Source organism: Coffea arabica, chromosome 10c, assembly GCF_036785885.1.
Source record: "Coffea arabica cultivar ET-39 chromosome 10c, Coffea Arabica ET-39 HiFi, whole genome shotgun sequence".
NCBI lineage: Eukaryota > Viridiplantae > Streptophyta > Magnoliopsida > Gentianales > Rubiaceae > Coffea > Coffea arabica.
Genome location: NC_092329.1, coordinates 3,001,401 through 3,026,832, shown reverse-complemented (window position 1 = coordinate 3,026,832; position 25,432 = coordinate 3,001,401). Strand labels below are relative to the sequence as shown.

At 37.5% G+C, this 25,432-nt stretch overlaps 3 protein-coding genes across 7 annotated transcripts; 1 reads left to right on the top strand and 2 right to left on the bottom strand.

The window, feature by feature from the left end:
* Positions 1-1,888: 1,888 nt before the first annotated feature.
* Positions 1,889-3,517, bottom strand: LOC113714395 (uncharacterized). Its single transcript, XM_072069526.1, has 4 exons — positions 3,382-3,517; positions 3,064-3,148; positions 2,652-2,731; positions 1,889-2,307 (listed from the first exon to the last, which is right to left on the bottom strand). Exons 1-4 carry the CDS (start codon positions 3,443-3,445, stop codon positions 2,234-2,236), a joined length of 303 nt encoding a protein of 100 aa, XP_071925627.1. The 5' UTR covers positions 3,446-3,517; the 3' UTR covers positions 1,889-2,233.
* A 133-nt stretch (positions 3,518-3,650) lies between these two features.
* On the bottom strand, positions 3,651-15,341 carry LOC113714394 (lysine-specific histone demethylase 1 homolog 3-like). The gene is made up of 9 exons (XM_027238204.2): positions 15,056-15,341; positions 12,317-14,659; positions 10,685-10,826; positions 8,210-10,552; positions 7,994-8,087; positions 7,052-7,473; positions 5,324-6,034; positions 4,999-5,073; positions 3,651-4,352 (listed from the first exon to the last, which is right to left on the bottom strand). The coding sequence occupies exons 2-9, from the start codon at positions 14,557-14,559 to the stop codon at positions 4,287-4,289; spliced, it is 6,096 nt and encodes a 2,031-aa protein (XP_027094005.2). The 5' UTR covers positions 14,560-14,659; positions 15,056-15,341; the 3' UTR covers positions 3,651-4,286.
* Positions 15,342-16,468: 1,127 nt separating this feature from the next.
* LOC113713512 (protein DECREASED SIZE EXCLUSION LIMIT 1-like) lies at positions 16,469-24,203 on the top strand. 5 transcript variants are annotated; one of them, XM_072069580.1, is made up of 14 exons: positions 16,484-16,949; positions 17,113-17,306; positions 17,447-17,509; positions 17,816-17,887; positions 18,048-18,104; positions 18,999-19,189; positions 19,588-19,646; positions 19,726-19,816; positions 21,043-21,109; positions 21,835-21,917; positions 22,026-22,117; positions 22,805-22,911; positions 23,405-23,468; positions 23,874-24,203. In XM_072069580.1, exons 2-14 carry the CDS (start codon positions 17,146-17,148, stop codon positions 23,976-23,978), a joined length of 1,212 nt encoding a protein of 403 aa, XP_071925681.1. In that variant the 5' UTR covers positions 16,484-16,949; positions 17,113-17,145; the 3' UTR covers positions 23,979-24,203. The 5 variants fall into 5 exon arrangements, with proteins under 5 accessions (XP_071925685.1, XP_071925681.1, XP_071925683.1 ...); XM_072069582.1 differs by having other exon boundaries at positions 16,493-16,949; positions 17,161-17,306; XM_072069581.1 differs by having other exon boundaries at positions 16,493-16,949; positions 19,026-19,189.
* Positions 24,204-25,432: the final 1,229 nt, after the last annotated feature.

Sequence of the window (25,432 nt, the reverse complement as noted above, 5' to 3'; positions counted from 1 at the left end):
TGATCAAGCAAAACAGTCAATATTTGCTAATACATTCATGCACATTTTTAATAGAAGTTAATGAAATTTCCAGAAAACATCTTCCATGCATCCATCGTGCATGAAATTTCAAGAAACATCTTTACTTACAGTACTACATGAAGCAACAAACATCTTTAGTTTCTTGACACATCTACTGATCAAGATTAATACCTTAACAGATAACATGCACTTTTTTAACAAACTGATTCATCACAGCGGAAGAGATTATAGTACTGCATATCTGAAAATGAAAATTGGTACCTCAATTTCTGCTTCTAAGAAGCTTAACTTCCACCAGATGAAGACAGCTTCACACCAGTTCCATTGCCTTCTTCATTGTCCCGTTTCTTAGCATTTAGATATAAGACATGTTATCTGCCAAATTGGCGCCAAATTATAAGACATGTTATATAAGACATGTTCAATCAGCCTAGTCACATCACTTATCATCAGAAATTGGCGCCAAATTACATCTTCTATTGGCGCCTAGGAGTAATCATTTTTTAATCACCTTCATTACACATTAAATTTCTGTTATTCTGGTTAAACATAATTAGAAATCTCAAAATGCATTTGTGTAAGTAGTTAACGTCAGTGCAAATGTATCCTCTGAGGACAAATAGGTGATTTCAGTGCTCTGCATGTCAGATTTGGGCCCCAATAATCTGCCAGGGGAGCTAGGTGTAATTTTTAAAACCTGGAGGGGTCTCAGTGCAAGTGTCAGAAACCTCAGGGGAGGTTTGTGAAATTATCCCTATTTTAAAATACTACCAATCAATTATGAATCAATCAATTATGATCGGGAGTGGACCGGAAGAATGGTGCAAATGTGATTACGAATGAGAAGACGCTCAATTTAGATGTCATTGGCAAGTGATTACTGTGTATAACTCTGTTTTAGGGATCATTCTGATATAACTAAAAAATTGGAGCCTGAAATTAAAAAAAATGGAATTTAGATAAAATTTTAATTTATAAAATTCATATAGTTACATATGTTTGATAATAAGCTGCATACTAGGGGCATGTTTTATTAAAATAAAATTGGAGTGTGAATATTTTTTTTTAAGAAAAAAAGAGGGAATCTAAGTGGCATATTATTATTATTAAGATTAATGACAATACTACTTTTATGTTTTATTTGATAATTAAACACACTTTATTATTGATTGTTAGGTTAAAATACACGGAGATTGTACACTGACATTATATACACATTGAATATTATACATTAATATAGAAAAACTTTATTAAGGGTGTAATGATCACAAAGTAATATTTGTAACCCACCACCAACACCACCAACGCCCCCTTTTTTCTAGTCTTTTCAGAAGACTAAAAGGCAGAAGGGAGCGAGACTAAAGCCCAAGAAAAGCATATCCTGATTATATTCCAAAAGAAAAACACTACACTGAAATCGATTTGCTTTCAACTTGTACATACATGCAAATAAACATTTATCAGAAAGGATTAGCAGAAAAAACACAATAACATGCAGGACACAAAAAGTTGTTCTGGGCATTATGCTATCAATTGGGATTAAGTGTCTCCACAATCGTCAACCACACCATTATACACGATTATGCTCTACGATCTAGGCGCTAACACATGCATCACACTAGTACATCCGTTCTATGCACTAAAACAAGAAGTGTATTAAAAAAAAAAAAAAACACTTTTAACCCAGCTCCTGAAAACATGCAAAAAGTAGATGTTTCAAACTTGTTCTTTTGAGTTCATAAGAGTTGTTATTTCAGTTTGGTTTACACACTTCATTTGCTAGTGCTTACACTATAAAGTAAAATTATGGCTAACAATTGTAGAAGCCCCCCCCCCCCCCCCCCCCCAAAACCTCCTGCGGGTTAAATTTTGTAATTGCTTTATCATTAGGAAGAGCCAAAAGCTGCTTGCTAAAAATGGCAGAATCAAGGCAACAGACGCACAGCAACACCAGCAAAGAGTACACTCTTTTCAGTCTCATCACCAACTAATTCTTGATATTGAGCTCGTTTCACTCCTCGGCCCATTAAGCAGTGGAACACGCGGTTGTACAAATACCATTTGAAATACATAGCAAATCTAGGAAAATGCCCAGTGAATCAACAGAAAAGAACATTCAAACTTACCAAAAAGATCCATATCTAACACCAAATTACAATTTAATGACAATTTGAAACGAAAAAAAATTCTCAATTCCAATTTGCACGGTGGATCATCCTGTCGAATTAAGCTTAAGTTCACCACTATTTTTTGAAGCAAATTCTCCACAATGCAAAAGCATATAACCTAGTACAAAAGCAACAACAGAGATCTGAGCAATGTTTTCTGGTGCAACCACGATCCAATAAATGCTTATCACACAATGGTACATAAAAATTTTAGGAAATTGATATTTGCACTCCCATTTTAGCCTCTTGCAGTCCAATCCACTCAGTAAATAATATGCCTCCAAGGAGTGCAAGAGGCTTAACTTGGGATGCAAATATCACTTTCCAAATTTTGATGTACGAAATAAACATTAGGTTGCTGGATTATACATCCAAGGCATTCACCAAGAGCTAAAAGCAAAACAGTTCCTTCAGAATTTGTCAAGTATTTAATTCTGAGGGACCAACCTAATTTATCCTCACCTCTTAAAAGGATTTGGTAAACCATTTCGCCAACAATACACCTCACAAAGTCTTCAAGTACATAGTTGAATAGGTTGATTCTGAAAACAGAGAGAGAAAGCAAACTAATTGGAGGGATGAGGAAAGGAAGAGGAGCAATCCATGAATGTCAAAGAAAAGCAATCCATGTGTCGGGAACAGGTAAACTTTGGGGTAAAGAATTTTTAATAAATAAACATCATTTTTCCCTTTCCAAAGTATGGGACTAAACTATATCATGAACAATTCAGCACAGATAGTAAACACACTTGGATACATATAATCACTCTGATTCCACCCTCAAGAACAAAGTACTAAGAAAATTCCTAAATGTATTCCAGGAAAAGAACAAAAAACAGTGTGTGTAATACGCTTGGGATGGACCAGATTTTACCCAAAAATTATTGGAGAAAAATCTGAACAAGAACCAAAGTGCTCAATGCAAAAGGTTAAAAAGCCACGGCCTGCTTTATCTTTATCTGCAAACAAGAATAAAATGTGCAAGTGAATAACAGGACAATAACAGAAGGGAGAGTGTGAAAATTAGTACCATTGAAGCGCAAGACTCCAATCAGCATCTCCATCATGTATCGTCATCAGCAGATCTTTACAATGCATTTGGGTTAAATTATTGAGACAAAAGAAGCACCTTACCTATTCACTGTATTCCCATGCCTATATAAACATTAAGTCGCCTCTTAAAGTAACCTACCCAAATGCCACTGTGTCCGATCGTCATCTTCAGAACTTGGTGAACGGGTCTTACAACACAACATGGTCAAACTTGTTTCTTAACTCGCCATTCATATGGATGGCCAGCAGCTCCAAGTAAAAGAAGAAGCATGAAGCTGTACTCCTTAAAAACAACACAACACCCAAATGAAAAGTTATATTTGATCATATAATTGAAAATTAAAGCAATAATTCCATTTCTGAAATCTTTGTAGAACCAGAAAATATAATAAAGCAAGAGAGCATAAATGCCTTGGAATAAGTACGGCAAATGTCTGTACTCCTGTAGCCATTAAAACAATTCTGAGCTGTACATATGTCAAAATTAGGAAAACATGTCATTTCTCATCTACAAGGATCCCTGAATGGAAAAATTAGGGGTCTTCACTTTCTAACCTAAAAGATACAACTGATGAATTATGATGAACAATCCTAAATGTATTCTGTTCTTGTGTCTCAGAAGAGACTGATGCCTATCAGGTGGGATTTAAATCCATAACATTTCATATAGCACCCATGTTCAAATTTTCACCACAGGAGGCCTTTGCCATCCTGTAATGTAATTTCCTGTCACATTTTGGGACATATTGCATTAAACCTGACATTTTTTTGAAGAAACAATAGTAGGATTTGGTCGCCCCAACATAACTGTGTAGATTGGAACACAGTCACAAGAACTATTAGAGTTCCATCCTGAGCTGCATCCTTTAATTTACCAAAAGCTTGTTGGGTAGCTTGGATAAAGAAGTCAAGGCAAATCCAAAGGACGCCTCATTCTCACATGCAGGTGGAAGCCGAGGAAAGATCCATAAGGGAACAATCTTCTGCTTCCCCAACCATCAGATAAGCCACCAAAAAACTATGACCAGCCATTCCAGACAATCATCATGATTTCACAGCTGGCTTCATCGTCATGTGTCTTTCAATCAATTTGTCCACAAATGCACGAATCTGCATCGGAGAATGCAAAGAAACTTGCAAAATTAAACAGAAATTACAGAAGTAACTATTATTTGACCAAATGTCTGAAAGCAACACATGCAACAAAATGGAGAGATGAAGAATTAATTAGCTAACCACTTGAGAAAACAAAAGCAAGAATAGAGAAAGTTGACTAGAAGAAAAAGAAATAATGCTAACTGTTTGGACAGAGACAGGCAGGCAAACCCCAAACCTGAGTAATCATAAGCTAGTAATGAGACAAGAAGAATCTCCTCATGCTGGTTCAGTTTCACTTCTTTTGGACAAAGTTCATGGAGGACAGACACTTAAGAATCAAAAAGTCCACCATAATTTCATATCTCATTAAACAAATTTCCTAGAAAGCCAACCACCACCAAGACAGGAAAAAAAAACCCAGCCCAAAGAAAAAGAAAAAACTGTGCAAAGAGGCTTTCCTGTTATAGCAACAAGCTGTGTATTAACACCAGGATTTTCAAGCCTTCAAGAGAGGACATTTTACAAAAATTGTAGAAACATTCAAACCCAAGCATCCATTTGCAGTTTACAGCATGATAATGCATCGACTCTGGAAGCAATCTAATGTTGACAAAACAGATCTACAAGATATTTCACAAATGAATAAATGAAGCTTTACCTTGTTTTTCCGTTTAAAATCAAGAAATTCGGAAACAGACATTGCTTTCTCAGCATCAGTGGCTTGTTCCATTACCTGAAATTTGCTCAAACAATGTTAAATTCATAGCATAAACTATCAGAGAAGGAAATTTAAAACCACTTAGTGAAAAGGCAGCACGAAGACTGAAACTTTCTGTTAATTTTTCCATATCTGCTGCATAACAGAAATGACTCAATATCCAAACAAGAAGAAATCACAGAGCAAAGCAGCACTTTGCTACTTACCGTTAAGGTGATTGTAGAAAAAAGTGAGAACTAAAAGTAAAAAGAGGAGGAATATCAACCTTAGTAGCAGTTTTCTTCATTATTGTCTTGTAACCATCTCTGTCAAGTTTCCTTGCTTTATAGAGAGGCATGAGTAATGAAGCGACATATTCCACAACAGCCTGTTTGATACGCTCAGCTCCTCTAAGTTGATTTTTCACCAATTCCTTATTAACGGTAACTTGTGAAACTGAGCTCTCATTTGCTGGGCCATCTGGCTTCTTAGCAGGTAACTTTAATGTTGAATCCTCCTCATCAGTTAAGTGCATTGTCTGATGGTAGAAATCAGAATTAGCAGCAGCTGCCTGACATTGCCATCTCTCAATGTCATTGTAATCTTTTGTTCCAACACTACCAGCACTATCAACCCAAGCTTTGGTGAATAGGCTGTTGTCAACAGCCACACTTTCCCCTGAGTGCTCTCTAAAGTTCAACTGGCAGCCAATCTCATTTGACTGGCTATGCTGTGAATGATTATCAACAGACATTCTTGAGGGATCAAGGTTGACACCAGTAGCAGAGAAATCGACAGACCAGTCCCTGACTCTGCAGTTCCTGGAATCTATTTCTGATAGACAGTCTTGTTTCCCAAATGCACCAGCAGACCAATTCCTTCTGATATCAGCGTCATCCATACGTGAGTACTGTTCCCGTCTAGCAAATTTGTGAAAAGAAGGTATCTTGGGAAGATGCAAAGACAAGCCACTCTTGGCACCAGAAGAAGCATATGCCTGAGATAGGGAATAATCATTCAGTCACTAAAAAATTTCTCAAGATGCCTATAAGAGTAGTTAATGAGCATGGGAAGGCACCCAATCTTAAGAGCCAATTGACCCTCCAAGCCCAGCCATCGAAAAAAGAAGGGAAGGGTTGGGGGCAGGAAAAGATAAGAAGTCCCAACAACGAATACACTTTTCAAAATATGGCAAGTCAACCAAATCAATCAAGGTGCAGCAAAGTTCAAAAACACCCAAAAGTCAGGTATGAAGAATTTGCAAAGTCAAAAGTCAAAAGCTTTAAACTGCAACAAAAAAGGGAGTCCAATAAAGTCAAAAAAGGAAACCCTCATGACATACGTGGTTATCAAAAGATACCATTTAATCAACAGACCACACCAGATTGGAAAGCAAGGCACAAGAAAATAAGCAATGTGGCAATGCCCTAGATAAATGCACAGCAATTACAGATGAGGCAAAGCCAAATATAAGTTAAACACGGGCGATAGTCAAATGTTTAGCGCCCTGGCTGACTCAGTGCCAGCAGCTGCAGTATGACCGCCCTGGGGGGAAGGGGGGCAAGTGTTGTTTGGATATTAACCATAAAAGGGCAGGTAATAAATTGACTTATTGATTCCTAAATAACTTGCGTTCAGTGATGGCAACATGCCAAAGCTTTTAAATGCTACTTCACCTGCAGGCCAACATCATGTTCATGTTCATTGATTCGTAAAATGCTCAAGTATTTATAACAGTTTCAGTATTGATGAAAACAAAAAATAAAAGTTTAGCCATATAAAGTACATTCATACAAAAAGTGGAGGATCTTTGTTATTAATCAGTCCATTCCCAGCTAGCCAGCATCTAGAAACCATGGCCCAAAAAATTTTCCTTTACAATGTATCAAATGCACAACTTGATTAGTGGAAATTTCTATCATCCTTTCCAAACAAATGCTCCATCCCCTTCAACTCCAAAAACAAAAGAGATATGCAAATAAAAAGCAGCATTTTTTATTAGGAACAAACAAACCTTGGCAGCAGCAAGAGCCGCAGCAAGGGATGCTTCTTTTGCAGCAAATGCAGCTTTTTCCTCTTTTTCCTTAGTTTCCTCTCCTGTTGCATTTTGCCTTTCCACTGAACCTTCAGAACTTGATGGTTTAGCTTCAACTGTTGGTCTTATAACATTAGAACTTGAGGCTAAATGATTCCTAGAAGACGAAACTTTTGGACTTCCTCTGTTCTCTGGAGCAATGTGATTTGTCCGCAAAGGTGGTTTCCCCAGAGCTTGAGATGATCTATTCTTAAAAGAATCAACACCACTTGGCTGCCTCAATTTTGAGGCCTTCTTTTTGCGGAATATTTCAATCCACACACGAACAAGCTGGCTTGCTATAGCACGAATATCACGGCTGGTGTGTACACATACTTTTTCTTTTACAGTCTTCCCAATTCCTAAAAGACAATGAGAGATAGCATGGTGAATAAATCTTTAAGATTTGCAAATTGGAATTTAAGCCTAGGATCCGCATGGAAATTAACTTGGGAAAGAAAGGGACAAGGCATGCATCTGACAAGAACAACTTCATGCCATGAAATACCTAATCAACCTTTTGAACATGGAAATATTTTTCTTTCAGCCTTTCCTGAGACTTTAACTTCTAATATGTGACAAATATTCAGCCTTTCCCGAGACTTTAACTTCTAATCATGATACAGGTATAAATCATTTTTCTTTAACTGTAAGAGAGAGACCAGTTACTGAAGGAATTCAACTACTGGAGCTTCAACCAATAAAATGCTAAGAGAATCAACAGGGATAGAACTACAGCATGATCTTAAAACCCATCTTCCCTATAAAATAGACCTTTATGTGATTATTAGAGAATCAAAAAGAAAGAAGGGTACTTTGTTTTCACAGGGAGAGATTTGTATTTTCAAAAAATCAATGAATAACAAAGAAACTTCCAATCACCTGAAAGTCGAACTGCAAGCAAATCAGTCGAAACAAGTACAAGTAGACGGACACAATGACGCAATAGCTGAGTGCCATCCTTCCCCATGGAGTCCTGTTTGTAAGAATCAGAAGTCAAACCACCAAAAAATAAGTAGACACATGACATTCATAACATAAAGTTGACATCAATGATCAATGATCAATGACACAAGGAAACATTCCAGTAAAACATACCAGCATCCATGAGTTAAGCATGCTTAGGCCATCTTTGTTTCCAGCAAAGGATTTCAAGACTTGAACGGGAAGCTTCAGCAACTGCTTTGCCACATGCAATCTTCCTGCAGTAGTTTTTGCACTGTAAAATAAATCCTGTAGCAAACTCTTCTTGGTCAATATTTGAGTCTGATCCAAAGAATAAGCCTCAAGTCTGTTCATGATGTCCCTAATTTCACTCCTCTCAATGTCTGAATGTCTCTTTGCGGCCTCCATGGCCTCTGCTTCAGCTGTATAATCAGTTCCAGTGTTCAATATGTCAATGATGCGGACAGCCTCACGAAGTCCACTCATCATTGCCCCGCCAACTGTGTCCGGATGCTCCTTACAAGTAGCTTCACCAGCAAAAAATAAACAATTCTCAACAGGCCTACCTAACATATCATAGTCCTCTCCAGATGACCCCACAGCAACATAGGAGTAAGCCCCATAACTGTAAGGGTCCCGCCCCCAGTCAGTCACTACTGAAGCAACTGGATCAGGTACAGCCGTCTCTCCAAAAAGCTTACGTAGAACAAATAAAGCATGGTTTACATGATCAGAAGAGCTCATCTTTTGGCCATCCATAGCAGCTTTGCCAACAACTAAGGCTATAAGAACAGGGGCCCCAACAGTTTTCTTGACATTCCAGAACATAAAGCACCATCCTCTTTGACTTGTTTCTTCAGCAGTGGCACCAAAGTAATCAATCGAATCATCCCAAAAAACCTCGGAGAATTCCATGACAACTTTATTAAGAACACCAAAACCAAGCCGCTGGATTGACAAATACTTCCACTGCGGTAATGGTGGAGAAAACTTGATGGTTTCAGCTTTCAAGCATCCCAGAGGCACTGTTATCAGGATTGCATCACCAGAAAACTCACTGCCATTTGCTGTAAAAACTTTGACCTTCTTAGACTTGTCATCATTGCTCATGCCATCTGTCTGCCCATAAATAATATCTGTTACAACATGATTTAAGTTGACGCTAAGTCCTTCCCCCAATGAATCAACGACAGTGCCATAACCCCCTTTAATCATACAATGAGCTCCACCAAATCCTCCATAATCGTCATCTTGGTTCCAGTGAGGAAGAGAGACTTCTTTAAGCAATGCAGCACAACCATATTCCAGATTGGCAAAATGCCAATCCATAACCCTTCTCTCAAGAGGAGCCAAGATCTCTGTTTCACCACTATCACCCTGTGGAACTTCATCATCGGTAGAAAATTTTTCAAAGGCCATAACAGCATCCAAAGATTTAGGCAGTTCAGTATTCATGAGACTCTTTCCCCTTCCAAAACGAGCCATACAACGTCTTTTGAGGGCATATTCCAGACCCTCCTCAAGAGACATCCGCATTGCATTCTCCCCCCTCTGAGCTATCAACAATATCATGTCATCTAGGAGGCTGTTGTATTCTGCTTCCAATGCTTCATCGAGATTGGCCGGAACTTTTTGACCAGTTGCTGTATCATAAAGAGGACAATCACTATTCAAGACAGTCAACTCAAGGCCCAATTGAGCACAAACCAATGAAGAAGGGTCAGCTCTTCTTTCAGTAGCTACATCAGCCTCAACACCAGTAATAATGCTAGCACCAAGATCCACTGGAACTGATAAAGATGAGCGATCGGTATAAACTCGACCCCCAATTCTACTCCTAGCCTCAAGCACGGTGACATGAAAACCTTGACGCTTCAAGTGCCTTGCAGCCGTTAAACCTGCAGGCCCAGCTCCTACAACAATAATTCTTTTTCTGGTATCTAAATCACATATCCCAAAATGACTCTGGTCATCACACGAGCTAGGTTGACGATTAGAATCTTTTTCAAGTTGTGAAAGACCACAAGACAACAATCTGCCAACCTGTGCTTCACTTGTAGGAAATGAATCAGGATTTTCCACAGGAAGTATTCTACTCTTCTCATCTTCACTAGAAGGATTTGAACCCAAATAATCTGAACTCACTGTTTCACCAGGTATTTTTGCATCAAAAACACCATTTTCCTCATAATTGACAGCAGGAAACCCCTCATGATCAGTCTGGGCAGAAATTTCCTCAGCCTGAAGATTAATGTGTCCCTCATCTAACTGGGATTTAGCCATTACCTGTTTCTCATCACCCAATGCAGTGTCATTCTTCTCCATTTTGGAACTCTCTGGATCTCTAATCCTCCCAAGGATAAAGCAAACTCCATCATTTGCATCAGCAACAGGAGCCCCGGATCTCTCCACAAATTTTTCCTCCTTTAAAAGTTTCAAGCTATGTGCAGAACCATTTTCGGCCTTTTCCAAAGCAACACCAAAATTTATATAACCCTGTCAAAAGGTGGTAGGAATTTCAAACATGAATCTTGGAAACACATCAAAATGTGACCCCTAAATTAAGTTAAAATGCAATGCACTAAACTTAACAAGCATAAAAGAAAACAATTTATGCTTCAAACTTACCCATTGGTCAAGAAATGCATAGATATCTCTAACTAGCGAAGCACGTGGTGATTCATCCACCAAAGCTGTATCAGACACTCCACATTCTGAGAGTGGCAAAATGCGACTGACATCTTTGTTCCAAAGACTTAGAATGTTATTCCTACACCATATTGAAAAAGGTCCAAAATAAGAGCTAGAAAATTTTGAAGCAGCAAACTACAAAAACAGATATAATCAATTGACAGCATGGATCAATTGAATAAAACAGAAAATAAAAGAAATTTGAAGTGAATGTTGTTCATTAAGCCATGTCAAACAATGTATTATTAAGTACAAAATTAACTAGTCTAATTATCCCAAACAACTTTCATTATGAAGCGGATACTAGGTACTGAAAGTGATTTTAATATCTTCTTCCTACAGAGACCTGAACAAGGTTATACATGAAATCGAAGAATCTTAGAGCAAAATGATGTACAGTTAGTAGGATAACTAATACGTGTTAAGGATCACATCCTTGTATTTACTAATTTTGCTTGAGCAACGAGATGATTAATCCAAAATGGCATTCTTTCAACATGAAAAGCTTACCACTTGACAAAGCTAAGCAGAAAGCAACATGAAGTAATGCAGCTTACAGAAACAGCTACATTTGCTGCTTTTACTCTCAATAAGGAAATCAAGATAAACATAATTGGCTAGCCATCCCTAGCAGAAAATAAAACTCTGATATTAACAAAAATTTATCCACAAAGTTGTACATTTAGGCCGAATCCATGCTTAAGATTTGGTACAAACTTAACAATAGATGTATTCAAAGCTTGAGGATTAACTTGAAAACAGCATCAAAAAAGTTAGTAGTAAGTTTGCAATCTCGAATTTAAATAGTGGAAAAAGGACCAGCAATACAAAACTATTATAGTCCACTGTCTTACGGCCAGGCACAGAAACCCAAACAAAGTTCTTTTCCAAGAAACTGAGTTCATAATGCAATCCCACATTGGTGCTTAAGCCACCATAAAGCTCGTATTTACTACATACATATGTATGGCTGATTCATCCACTCCAACTCTGACCATCTCCTTGCTTCATAAATGTGAAGTTCTTCTCTGGTCCAATTGTTGGACAACTGGTTCTTAGGTCAAAATAGAGTAGTGTAGGTTTCTTACACGACGAAATTCTCTACCACTAACTTAGGGCATGGATGCTACTTTACTCGAACCTTATTCCTCAATAAAGCCAAGTGAGATTAAGGAATAGCATATGGCAGAGAAATGATATCAAAACAAATTACTTCATAATCAACAAACTAGGCCAGTTTTAAATCAAACTAACCTAATTGTTACAATTCACAATTAGAGCCACAAGAATCTTATCAGGCTCAGCAACAAAACAATAAAGAGGAAAGAAAATCAGAAACACCTGATCAAGTGAAAACAACAAAGGTACTATCAAACATGTAATACCCGTCAAAGGCAAATAGGAGTTGATAGTTGATAGTAGGTGATTATAAATATCACATCCTCAAATCTTTACAACGTAACTGCAAACATATGGTAAAAGATGGCGTATGCAAACATCTAAATAAAACAGGCAAATATAAGGAGAGAAATTTTTGCAAACACAAGCATATTAAAGTTAAGTAATGACCTGCAGTCTAGATATTCCTGCAGCCCTCCTTTGCGCTTCAGTACCTCCTTAAACTTAAGTTTTTCAACTGGACCAACTGCATGAGCTCTTAGGCCAGCTGATATGGCTGCTGCTCCTCCATTTTCAGTTTCTGAAGTGTTAGACAGAGAAGGACTCAATTTTTCCCTTGCTGTGGAAGACTGGAAATCATCTCCAACCTGACGGTCAATGAGAAAATCTTGCCCATGGATTAGGATCTCCCAGTCAGCATCACCCTCATACGCCATATCTCCAAGCCTACGCTTCCTAGGCTTGCGGCGCCCACCAACTTCTGTGCTGTTGGTTTTATTATCGGGATCAGGAAACAATCCTGCATCTTCTGCATAACTGTCATTAGAATCTGGCATGTCTGATGGTGAAGAGGCTCCCTTAACCTCTTCCTCAGCAGAAAAATAGTCCAGACTTGGAAAGGATGCGTCTTTTGACACTCCATCAAAAGGTTTATTTTGGTAAAAGCCAGAACTGCATTTATCAATCAAGATTAAAGAGTCATTGGGAGTTTGACATTGAGAAAGCTGATCGGCTTCACCCACGTGCCTCAGGGGTCCGTCCTGTTGCTTCACTCGAGGAGCAAATTCATACTGGGTGATTCCACAAGCTGATGCTGGAGATAAACTACCCTCCATGACATCTTCCTTTTCTGAAGAAACTGAAGCAGTATCTGGCTCGGCAGTGCAAATTTCCATGTCATGATTTGAAATCTTATTGGGTGAATCAGCTGTAGAAAATACATGAGCTTGAGCAGAATATTGCCCAGGCGGACCAGAATTTGAATCATCAGCCGTATCCATCTTCCCCGCAAATGTTGTTTCATCTCCCATTTGAGATATTGATAGTTCCAAAGTCTCTCCACAGACCTTTCTATTGGAGCTTGGGAATTTATCCTCACATGACCTGTTTAGTGTGTCGTCATCTAAACAAACCTGCAGAAACTGTTTACCAACACTATTGCAGGTTCTCAGCTCCAAGTTTGATGCATCATTACTTGAAGTAAAATCTGACCGTAAATTTTGCCCATTATTGTGCACTCGCGCCAAAGGACCCTCATCAGTATGATGGTTCTCCAATCCTTCCGACACAGAAACAGCAACTGGAACTTCCATTGCGTGCAATAAAGCACTAGTTCTTTCCCCTGAACAGTGCTCAGAGCTACATGAAATCTGTGTATGAGAAGTCAATCCAGCACCTTGGACTTGCATGAAGGTATCAGAACACCCCCTTAAACTAGATTGAGATCCTTGGATTTTAGACATGGGAACTAAATTATATGAAATTCTTTCAGATGATGTGTCATCTACATCGTCACTGGATCTACTGGAAAATTTTTGCTGCAAAATTTCATCATCCTTATCAGCACCCACTGTTAAACCTATCTTACCTCTACCAGATGCTAGATGTGAATACTGTTTAGACTCAGCTATTTCATTGGCCAACTTCGAAGCAGATCGAGACTTGCTAGTTGACTCAGGCATAATATCTTCTGAGACACCATTACGGGAAATTTGAGTTTCATTTCCAGATTTCAATCTCAAAGAATTGCACGATTTCCTAATGAAACCAGATTGCGCCTTGCGGAAAAAGGCAGATAACCGATCTTCTAAGCCTTCCTCTAAGCAGTTACTAGGACCGTCTCCTAGCCCTAAATCCCCATCCTTCTCATTCTCACATGAACCCTCACCAGAAGGCTGGCAATCTGAAATATTGTTAGACACAGAGTCAGCACTGACATCCTTTGACACTGCTGCAACTTTGGGTCTTCTATCTTTCCTTCTAGCCCCCAGTCCTAAGCCTTTGTCAACTGTATATCCATCATCGTCTACTTTGACTTTTTCTATAACCTTTGAAACCAAATCTCCAAGACCCTGTCTGGTAAAAGATTGAACTGATGGTTCTGCCACAGTACTAGCTAACCCCCCTCCAACCACCAGAGCAGGCCCACCTTCCTTCTTAGGAGCTCTCAGCTTCTTCCTAAAGCTTGCTAATGTGTCGTCCATGCCAACCAAATCCTGATCTTCAACCGACAATTTATCAACTCCTTTCCCTTTGTCTTCGCCATCTGAAACCACCTTATTCTTTTTGGGGTTTCTTTTACTTTTCAGCTTCAAAAATGACCCAATAGGTTCGTCATCATCTGAATCAATCCCAATTTCAATCCGCTTTACCCTTTTCTTCAAACCAACCTTGTTTTTTTCTTCCCCTTCCATCCTCACTAACCCTAGGGTTTTTGAACAGCGTCTCTCCACATCGAACCCCAGCCCCAAATTCTCCTCAAACTGGAGCCATCATGCAATCATTCAATTATTCCTGAGGGAATCCAAACAAGCAAACTTCAATATCACATTTACCAGAAACCAAAACAATATACCTTCATCTGTCAATTCACAAGTAACTCAACCCTAAAATAAAATCGACAGCAAAATTCTCAGCTCTTTCACAAACTGCGACCGCCACTCAAACCCAAAATTTTCACAGGAAAATTAAAACACTACCTATTCTCAAAAAGAATTAAAATATCGACTTCAAAACAATTGAGTCATCCATTCGGCAGTTTTCATACTCATTAGTTCCACTTATACAACAGAAATTACAGCTATTTACAAAATCACAAGAATTAAAAAAAAACAAAAGTGAAAGCTAGGGTTTTGTGCGAAAGGATACGAACTCAACCGACAGAAGGCGTGAAAAGGAGGAGGATCAGACCTGAAGTGGTGGAGCTATGAATAGGGCTTTTTTCTGCATTAACGGAAAACGAAGACGCCAAGACGGAGTAAGGAGCGAGCGTTAAGCGTTTCCTGTGGTACGTGACTTTTGAGATGGGATCGTCGTCGGCTGAATTCTCGAGCGCGCTGCTTCTAGTGTAGAGTGAGATGGTGGATGATTTTTCGTGTTTTTCGTTTTCTCTTTTTTACTTTTGCTTCTTTCCAAGATTATTGTGATTAATAAATTTAGTACAGTACATGATAATCTTTTTTGTTAGTTAATTAAAGATAATGAGTTGGCTTATTTTACCGGAAATTTGGAATGGTGCGCTTTTCGCGTGTTTTTATTTGAAGGCGTAACCTTTTATTTCCGTGGGTGCATTTTGAAGGCATAATACTTCTTCGTCTCTTATTGAAAGTATCATACTTTTCATTTTAAAATATTTAAAAATATTTAAGATATTGAAAAAATCAAAATATCTTTTAATTTTTCTTTCCAATATAACCCTTATTTCAAATCTTTTTTTTTTGTAGTTTATGCGAGAGGACTCGAATCCGAGACCTCTAATTTAGACTCTTTCCCCTTGTACTATCCAACCCAATCCTCTCCGGTTCTTCTTTTTAATCATATACATGTTACCATTTAAATTTAAAATTTGAATTTATGAAGGTAAATTTGAAAAAAAAAAGTGCAAATATTAAAATCAAACCATTATTTTTAAAAGGTTGGATTCGTCAAACATGACTAAATAATTGGAACGGATGGAGTATAACAAAAAGTCCAAAACTTCCTTTTTCTTTAAAAAAAATAATTATAACCAACCAATAGGTTAAAAGGCATTATTTGAAATATGAAATTGTCACAAACTCAAACTTTATGACCACTTCCTATGCCTATAGAATAGTTTGGGGGTTCAGGAAAGAAAAAAGTAAAATAAAAGCTTTTAATCCACATGACAAAATGTTAAAGAAGAATAAAATAGGTGATTTATATTTTAACTCTTAGATTTAAATTGACTAATTTAAAAGACAAATAAGACCATCCAGAGTTATTAGAGATGAATTTACATTTTATCCTACTCTTCGCATATATTTGAAAAAAAAAAATGTTCTTCTCATATATCTGAAAAAAAATGATTTAAAGAACGCTTTCTATTAAGAGCCTTTTAGCATTCTTTTTTTCCCTTTTTCTTTTATAATGAGAGAATTTTACTGTACATCTTTTGTATTATCTATAACTTTTCTACGGCTGTACGTACAATTGCTTACTTTCAAGCCATCTCTTACAAAACATATGCCCTGATTTTAGGAGGTTTTAAGTTCATAAGCTCATAGTTAATTTAATGGTAAAAGCAAATTATGGATCCGCTTAGTATCAATGAAGGATTTATGCTTTTTCCATTCTATTTTCTTTTGCCCACGTGTCTTCACGATATTTTGACTCCAGATAAACCAATTTTCACGGTTGATGACTTGTATGTCCGAAATTGTTTAGTTTCTTTCACGAATTTCCAAAAAAGAGAAGAAATAGAAATTTCAAATTCTCTAATCTATTTTTGTCTCAAAACCCTCTAAGCCAGAAGGTCCAGAACCGAATCGTTCAATCCATCCTTGCGTAGGACTTGACGGGAAAGCTCAAAAGTGGACGTGACAGGAAACTCACGCCTTCGTATTCGCCGTTGGCGCGAGGACTTGACGGGAAAGCTCAAAAATGGACCTTCTCACCAAACCATTAATTAACATGTTAATCTTTCTATCTAAAGTCAACTGATCCATCCCTTAATATTTAATCCCACACCAAATTCCAAACGTCTGATTATGATTGGAAATTCGTGGAATCAGAATCTAGAGACTAGAACTTCGAAGAAATTGCACGCTTCCACACCCTCCCACAAGTAAGGACAGCATTATTCAGTATGCCTTCTGTTTACTCGTACAAAATTAATACCAGAAATTTTTCCTTGGAGTGCATATCTTGTTCATAATTACCTATATTAATGAAAAGTAATTGAACTCTTTCTCCTTTTTCTTTTTAATTAAACGGATGTGCAACGGTAGAGATTCTGTAATTCTGATAAGGTGGTTGACAAAATGCTGCAATGGCAGGCTTTGCGTTGGAAAGCCATAAAGGAAGAGGAAGATTACAGAATGAGCAAGAGACCTCCGCCGGACCCGGTAGCTGTGCTCAGAGGCCACCGTGCATCTGTTATGGACGTCTGTTTCCATCCCTCCAAGAACATACTGTTCTCTGGGTGTGTACTTGTGTAAAAAGTTCACTTTGCCGTACTTCTAGCTGAAATTGTTAAATGACCGTTGAACATTCATTGCATAGATTCAGACGTGCTCCTAGATACTTCTTGCGTATAATTGGTTGGTGCTTGTTTTTCTACAGGGCTGCAGATGGTGAATTGCGCATTTGGGATAGTGTACAGCGCCGGACAATTTCATCTGCATTGTAATGAATTAGAATTTAGTCAGATAGGACGCATTATTTTGTATTATTTCTTACACGAAATATGTTCCCAATGAACTATTCAAATAACCCTTTGTTATTTTTATGTTGGTCACAATTATGGAAGCCGGATTATGAAGTATAAGAAATTATCTATTGATTTAAAAGTCAGTCTTTCACTTTTGGTTTTGTGAATGCATAACCAAAGTCAAAAAGGTAACTGAAAAGTGATCAATAAAAGAAAAATACAAAGATCATGAGAATTATTATGACACATGAGATGTGATAAAATTTTGTGAATGATTACAGGGTGCATAATGCAGCACACGGGATTATTGGTCTTGCGGCTAGTCCTTTGATTGGAGACGACAAAGTAGTTAGGTTCATTTCCTTTACTCACATACTTTATATTGGTTTGTGTCATCATACATGGATTACAATTTTGTAGGTTACTTGTCTGTGTTTATGTGGCTCAAAGTGACTTCATGCATTTCTGGTTTCTTTTGGTGCTTATTGGTCTCTGTGGCTCTGATATATGCAGTCAGGGCAGGGATGGAACTGTGAAGTATTGGGATATTGGAGATGGGGATCTCTCCAGGTATTTAGCTTTCCTTCTGGTTTCTACTTGTTTATGTGTGATTTTGGGGTTCAGTTGTTCCTAAGATGCAGAATCTAATGAAATGTAAGCATAATGTCAGTTCTTAGTGCTTGAATATGGCAGTTTTGGTTTGAAAATTGTCATAAGCTAGATTGCTTCACCTTATATTCTAGAGGTACAAGTCGATCAACTGATAATTGGAAGTAGAATAGATTTTTTGCATGTTTCTCTGCTGCCTCCTCTCCGTGTGGGAGTTGGATTAATGAATGAACCAAATCAAGCTTGCAAAGGAAAGTTAACCATATGGAGTATTAATCATCACCAAGAGGTTCAAGCAGCAATTAATTGGATCAGATCCTATGACTCCTTTTTTAAAACTCAAAGCATTGGGAAAGGTAAGAACGTGCCTATGCTTGGTATACCATTTTCGAACAGCAAATTGGGGTAACACAACAAATATCTTTTGCCAGTAAGTGGTCCAATTGCAAATAAACAGTGGAGGTTCTATTTGTCCATCAGCTCCTTCTTGTGTTGAAATTTCTATGCTTTATTTATCTCTTTGAACTGTTCTCATCGACTGGTTTGAGTTGAAATTTCTTTTGAATGTTTCATGGTCCAACAAGTAAAGCAGGTATAGAGGACTGGTGAGGTTTGTATGCTCATGAGAGAAAAAATTATCCAACTTTAATTCTAGTAACTTCTTATGTGACTGAGAAGAATTGACGCATTTAAGTTGTACTGGATTTTGAAGCAAACAAAAAATACTTGAAAATTACTTGACAATCTCTTTTGGCATTGACCTTTTTAGCTTGCTGCATGCATTACTTATTTTTTCACTTTAAGTTGAAATGAGCTGATTTCTGCCCTTTTTCCCTTTTCAATATAAACAAGCAGGTTAAAATCTAGTTTTTGCTTGAACAGGAATCCATTAGTTACAATTAAAACAAACTCTTACCATTTCTGCAAGCTTTCATTGGTAAAGAAATTTGCCTTTGGCCCATGCCAAACTGGAGTACCAGAGAATTGCCAAGATGCAGAGGGTGGGGAAACTACATTTCAAGGAAATCAAATGGAGAGTATAGAAGGTCTCTTCTATATTCTCTTCTTCTCTCTCCTCTTTATGATCCCATTGCTCTCAACCTTCTTTATGTCCATCGTTATGTACAATCTACCTGTACTGACGTTCCCAATGAGCTTCCCTTCTCTTAACCTCATGCTGCTTTTCAAATTTATGAACTATACTTTATATTTCACTTTTCTTATCTTATGGTTCCACTCAGGTGGTTCTGTAGCATTCTCCCTGACAAGTTTTAGTTTGGCACTTGAAGAAATTCATCCTGAAGACAAATTATCTGTCATATTTATCCTACTTTCAAGCTCATCTATAAGGAAATACTGTTTAGGAAATTTAGTTCTCCTCAAAAGTGCATGGCGGTGACGACACTGATGAAGATTGACTGATATATATCTTTTTATATCTTAGATAGTGAGCAAGTAAAAGGACCAAAATATGTTGCTGTTTCAGGGGAGCAGTCTTCTGTGGTTAGTTCATGCCTCTAAAAGCAGCTTATCATGCATCTATAGTTTCCGTGGATATGACCTCTGTGATCAAACATGCTAGGTTGAGCTTTGGGATCTAGCAAGTGCTGAGAAGTTTCTGCAACTACCTCATTTGTCTTCTGGCTTGCCTAACACAACTACGAAGGCTAGAGGTCAGATTCTTAACTATCTGCCAATGTTTTACTGGTTTAGTGAAATTGCTATATTTTATTTGTTAACAGTGTAGTTTACTAACTGATAATGTACTCCATATTTTTAAACATGATTTTAGGTCATTTATGTACATCCCCCATCTTCGGAGTCACTTATTAGTGCACAGAATTAGACAATAGTATGAAAATTGAAAATTGCATATTGACACTGAATATAGAAAAGAGACGATTCAAAAGAAGTAACGTCTGATGGGGGTGTAATACGATACCCTATATTGATTGTTCAAGAACTCATGATCACTCATATGGACTTTGATTTTTACCACATCATATTAGAGAAAATTCATGTATCTGCCAACTAATAGTTTCTGAAGAAAGTTTTTGAAGTTACCGTTCGACATTGATTTTTTGGACCTTTAATTTATTTGGACATCTATTTGGACTCAACATTCTTTAGCATTATTGCATAATTTCAATCTTGTAAAGTGATCAATCAGGATATTCTATTGTTAATAACATATCTTCATACCCATCAGCTCTTTTCGAGATGAAAGTTGCTTAGACAGTAAATAGAATATGTTACATGTTGATGCAGTTCTAAGAGTTGTCTGCTGCTTGGTTCAGTTGTGAAGCCTATCCCTAGAAAATTGAAAAAAAGTTTAAAATCCATATAGAATATATATTCTAAAGTGCCAGCACAGCATACTTTCAGTTGCTATGTAAATGCTATTACACCTTAAGATAATTTTAGAAATTTTTTGACAAATATCAAAAGTGCTTTACCCCACATTTTTATGACCTTGGATCCTTTTAGTTTTAGTTTATCCTTACAATCATTAATGATTTAAGATTTTAGCTCCGAGGACTTGAACCATGGAGGGGTTTTGACTTTGCTGTTTGGCATTCTCCATTTTTTTTCTCACCATGTAAATGGTCTCTCACTTTCTTAAACTCTGACTCTGTAAATGATGACCTGCACTTACTTTGCAAAGTGACCTGTTGAACGCTCTGGATTACTATACTGGAAATAAAATTTGCTTGTAATTTCTATTTATTTCATATATACTGAAGGCTCATCTTATTTATTTTTTTGCTTATACCCCCCCCCCATCTTTTCTATGTTATTGAAAGTGTGACAATATGTAGGCTAGCCCTGTGGTTGTCTCCCTTTATTTTCCATGCTGGAAGTTCTGTCTATCTGCCCCTAATTTGATATCTCACCCCAGGAATGTGCATGGCGCTTCAAGCATTTTTATCTCCTGAATCACAGGGCTACCTAAATGTTTTGACCGGGTTTGTCTTCATTTTATTTGCTCATCTTTTTTCTGCCTTGGGACTCAGCTTCTATTGCAATAGGGTAGAAACACTTATAGAATTGGGGGAAGGGCTTGTGCTCATGATGGCATGACAACAAATGATTGGGGAAACCCATGAATGCTATCTTTATCATTGGATATTTCCTGATGAGTGTGGTTCAGGTTTCCTTAAAGAATGATTTTCAGCATATTTAACTGGTTGAAGCTGCTCCCACCTCTGTCACTCAGCATAACTGATGAAAATCACCCAAACTTTTTTTGCATTCAGGTTACTACTCCTTACCAAAAATCTTAGCTTTTAGACATGAAGCAAATTCACCATATGAACAAGAAACTTTCGGTCAAAGCCTCATGGTTTTTTTTTTTTTTGAAAAAGGATACACAAAGTACAGCCCCTTTATTGATATATAACATCCAGCCTTTTCTTTGTCATCCTTTGGTCTTGGAATTATGATTCTTGTCACAAACATGGTACAATCAACAACCCTTTTTCCCCTAAAAAACCATCTCTATGACTGTTTGCCGCATTTTATCTGATTAAATGGCTTTATAATTTTTTGAGTTGCTGTGATTGGTAGATGCTTGATGTCACTGGAACAGCTGCTTAGAGTCTGCATAGAGCAGATGTACCTTACATCTGATTGAAATTCTTAAACTATCAAATGAAGTTTATTCACTCCCTTTATAGTTTCAATATTTTAGATATGAGGATGGTTCCATGGCTTGGTGGGATGTAAGGAATCCAGGGGTTCCAATGAATTCTGTTAAGTTTCATAAAGAACCAGGTATACTGGTGCTGGCTCCATATACATCATGTTATTTGTTGATTGCAACTTCTCTCTCCCCAAGAAACCCAACAAAAAAAAAATTGAGATCTTGTTCCTTTTTTGCAGTTTTGAGCCTTTGTATTGATGGGGCATGCAGTGGTGGTATCTCTGGAGCTGCTGATGAAAAACTTGTGTTTTTCTCTTTGGATTATCAATTGGTAAATTCAGGCTTGATAAATTCTTATCCCTAGCTTGTTAAGTCACTTTATTGCATGGCATTTTTACACTTTCAGCTAACAGGATGTGGCATGCTGCTGTTAGTCATTGCTGCCTTTGCCTTGCAAAAATGAAATATAAGACAAGATAAAAATATCATGTGCCATTTGTTGGCAGCTCCTCTATGGTGTTTTCATTTCCTGTTCTTGAAGTAAATTTGATGCTAATATACCTCAATCCAGCAATCTTTTGTTTTGCAATTGGTGACTAGTTAACATCAGAAGGTGCCTATTTTGAACTTTAATTTTCTTAGTGTGAGGATTACTGTTTTCCTTAATTTTGCATTCTTGACTTCCAAGTGGTCTCATAATAGTCTTCTCCTCCTCGTCTGGCAAATGCCAAGTGATCACGAGATGTTATGCTCGTTTGTAATGTGTTAGATGCACCTTACTGAAAAAACAAGTTCAGAACTTTGTGGTTTGCAATTTTGAAGGATTTAAATTGCAGTTGGTCTAAAAATGATGATTGAATTGTAGTTTGAACTTGAGCTGCATGTGATAGGCATCATTGACATGCAATATTTCTTTGAGCAGCGGCCAGCGGGCAGGAGGAAGAGACTTTTTGTCATTTTTAACATCTTGAATTTCAAATTTCTAAGTTATTCATCTTTCTACCGGCTTGCGATATAGGGATCAGCACTGGTCAAGAAAGAAATTACATTGGAGCGACCTGGAATAGCAGGAACATCAATCCGGCCAGATGGCAAAATTGCTGCATTTGCTGGCTGGGATCACCGGTTAGTCACTCTTGAACTTTTTCTGTGAGCTGCCCTGTTCAGAAAAATCATCTTTGTTTTTTCCATATGGTAGCTCATCAGTATGAGAGCAAATCTATGGCATCGAATGTAACAATTATTTGTGTGCTACTTTACATAAAATTTTATTCATTATAGAGAAATTGGGGAGGAGATGAGGTATATTTGCCCTTCGTCCATGTATTTTTTAAACTCATTCCAAGTTCTGCTGGATCTTTCAAAAGCACAGAAATAATCTCATCTCCTCCCCTGCCCCATGGGTGGATGGGTGTAAAACCAGCCTTGTTGAGTTCTGGTGGTTGTTTCTGATAAGATTGGCTTCTTTGAATTATAGTCATGGTTTTGGCATTCCTGCATTATCTGAATTCTATACGTTAAAGTTCCAATAAAGCATATCACGTACTACTTATCAGACCAAGAATTTGAGAATTTTTTACCAATCTTAAGCAGTATATGTTCATCCCTTTGGTGACAGAGTCAGGGTTTACAATTATCGGAAAGGAATTGCATTGGCCATATTGAAATATCATCATGCCACGGTATGCCAGCTTTTCTAATCTATATCCGTTGCTTGTTGTATAGTTTTTTCATCCAAAATACTAGAATTGTACTCCTTTTGAAGATTAGCAGCCAGAACTGGGTGGATTTTGTTTGACCAGTCACTGTTCTGGGAAGGTTATTTGTTTGAATTAGTTATTAGAAGTGCAGCTAACTTGTTTTTCTGGAACATCGATGCATTAATGGTTGATCGTGTCTCATTTACTGCTTACATGCTAAGATGAAAAAGGTAAGAGAGAGATTTACTTTCTCCAAGCTGCACGTAGGAGTTGAAGTTCAATGATACTTGCCCAGAAGTTCAATCGGCCTTTAGAGGTTATAGAGCTTGTTATTTCTGTAGGGGTGCTTGATCTCATCTTATGTATAGCGGGTACTCTTTTTTGCAGTGTAATACTGTTTCGTTCTCCGCTGATAGCAAATTATTAGCCTCCTCGTCAGAAGACACAACTGTGGCAATGTGGGAACTGTATCCTCCTCAAACTGTCACTTGAAATCCGGTCGTACGGACAGACATTCAATGGTTTTAATCAGCAAATATTATTAATGTGATTTCGACTTTGTGTCCTCCGCGTCAAACATTAACGCATTTTGTTTCTTTTTTTTTTTTTTTTTTTACCTGTTTTATGTGCTCTAATCTAAGATTTTAGGATGCTAAATGCAGTTGGCTACTTCTACCGGCCATGTATAATTAATACTCAACGCTGGATGTTATGGAAGCTCTGTTTTGATGGTAAAAAATAATGCCTTCTAATAGTAGGGAGCGCATGCTTCCTGTCCTATGCTTCAGTTGCAGAGCCAGGACTTGATGACCTTATCCTTTGTCATCTCTTACGTCAGCTTAGCCAAGTGTATTTTCAAGATCTTGGGCAATTTTGGGGACCTGGACTCGTGGTCCAAAGTTTGCTCCTTGGTAGTAGATTTGAACACGGCCCGCATTAACGAGTTGCATTTTTTTTTTAAACGGAACGATAGGATTTTTTCATTAATTAAAGGAAATTTACATGTGCGAGTAAAGGCTCGAAAAACTGTTCAATTAGTGCTCAATTGCTTCAACGAGTTGCATGCTCCAAAGAAAAGCTGTTGTCAGTTTTTAGATTTGGCGTTTTAGTTTTTAAATAAATGCATTTTGTTTACCCAAATCAGAATGCATGCATGTGTTCGATATCCCGCTAGAGACTTTTACTGCTTTTCAAGATTGGACTCCCCAAAAAACTGAGCCAAGGAAAGGCTAGACTTCTAAGAGATCTTAGAAATACTAGTTTACATTTTTCTTTTTTGATGTTGGATTTTTTATTGGCTTGACTATGTTTTTTTTTTAATAAACATATTATTGTGTTTTTAATAATAAAATGAGTGCGACCTGTGAATTGACTATGCGAATTCGAATCATACTGCCCAGTGGAATGCCGAGTAACAACAAGAAGATGATCGATCCCTTGGAGCTATATGTGGGTTGCTTCCTCAAATTTTCCTCTGCCATTAAATGTATGTCTAGTCGACAGCTGCCAAAATCGTCGAGGTGATGCTGATGGCAAAATGGCAATGTTGATTTTTGTGATCATGGGGATGTTAGTTTATATTACATTTCCAACTTCTTCTAATCTACTTCTCATTTCTCCCTCGGACTGGTTCCGTAATTTGACGATTTCTAGCAAGTCCCGTAATCGATATTTGTGTGCTACCTCGCTATGTATTCTTAGAGTAAGATACTACACAATTTTAGGAGATTAGTCTGATTGAAAAGTTAGGATACAAAAAAATAAATTCTAGTTCTAAGACCCAGCCCAGATTGGCTTCAATTTTGTGAATGCAAGGCAGTTCTTTATCTACTTTCTGGATTATTCGAACCTATAATCTACTCTCTGGATGATTCGAACCATAATCTACAGGTAAAATGTCTTGCCATCATAACTGTGCTTTCTTGTCCAGTAAATGCATAACTTTG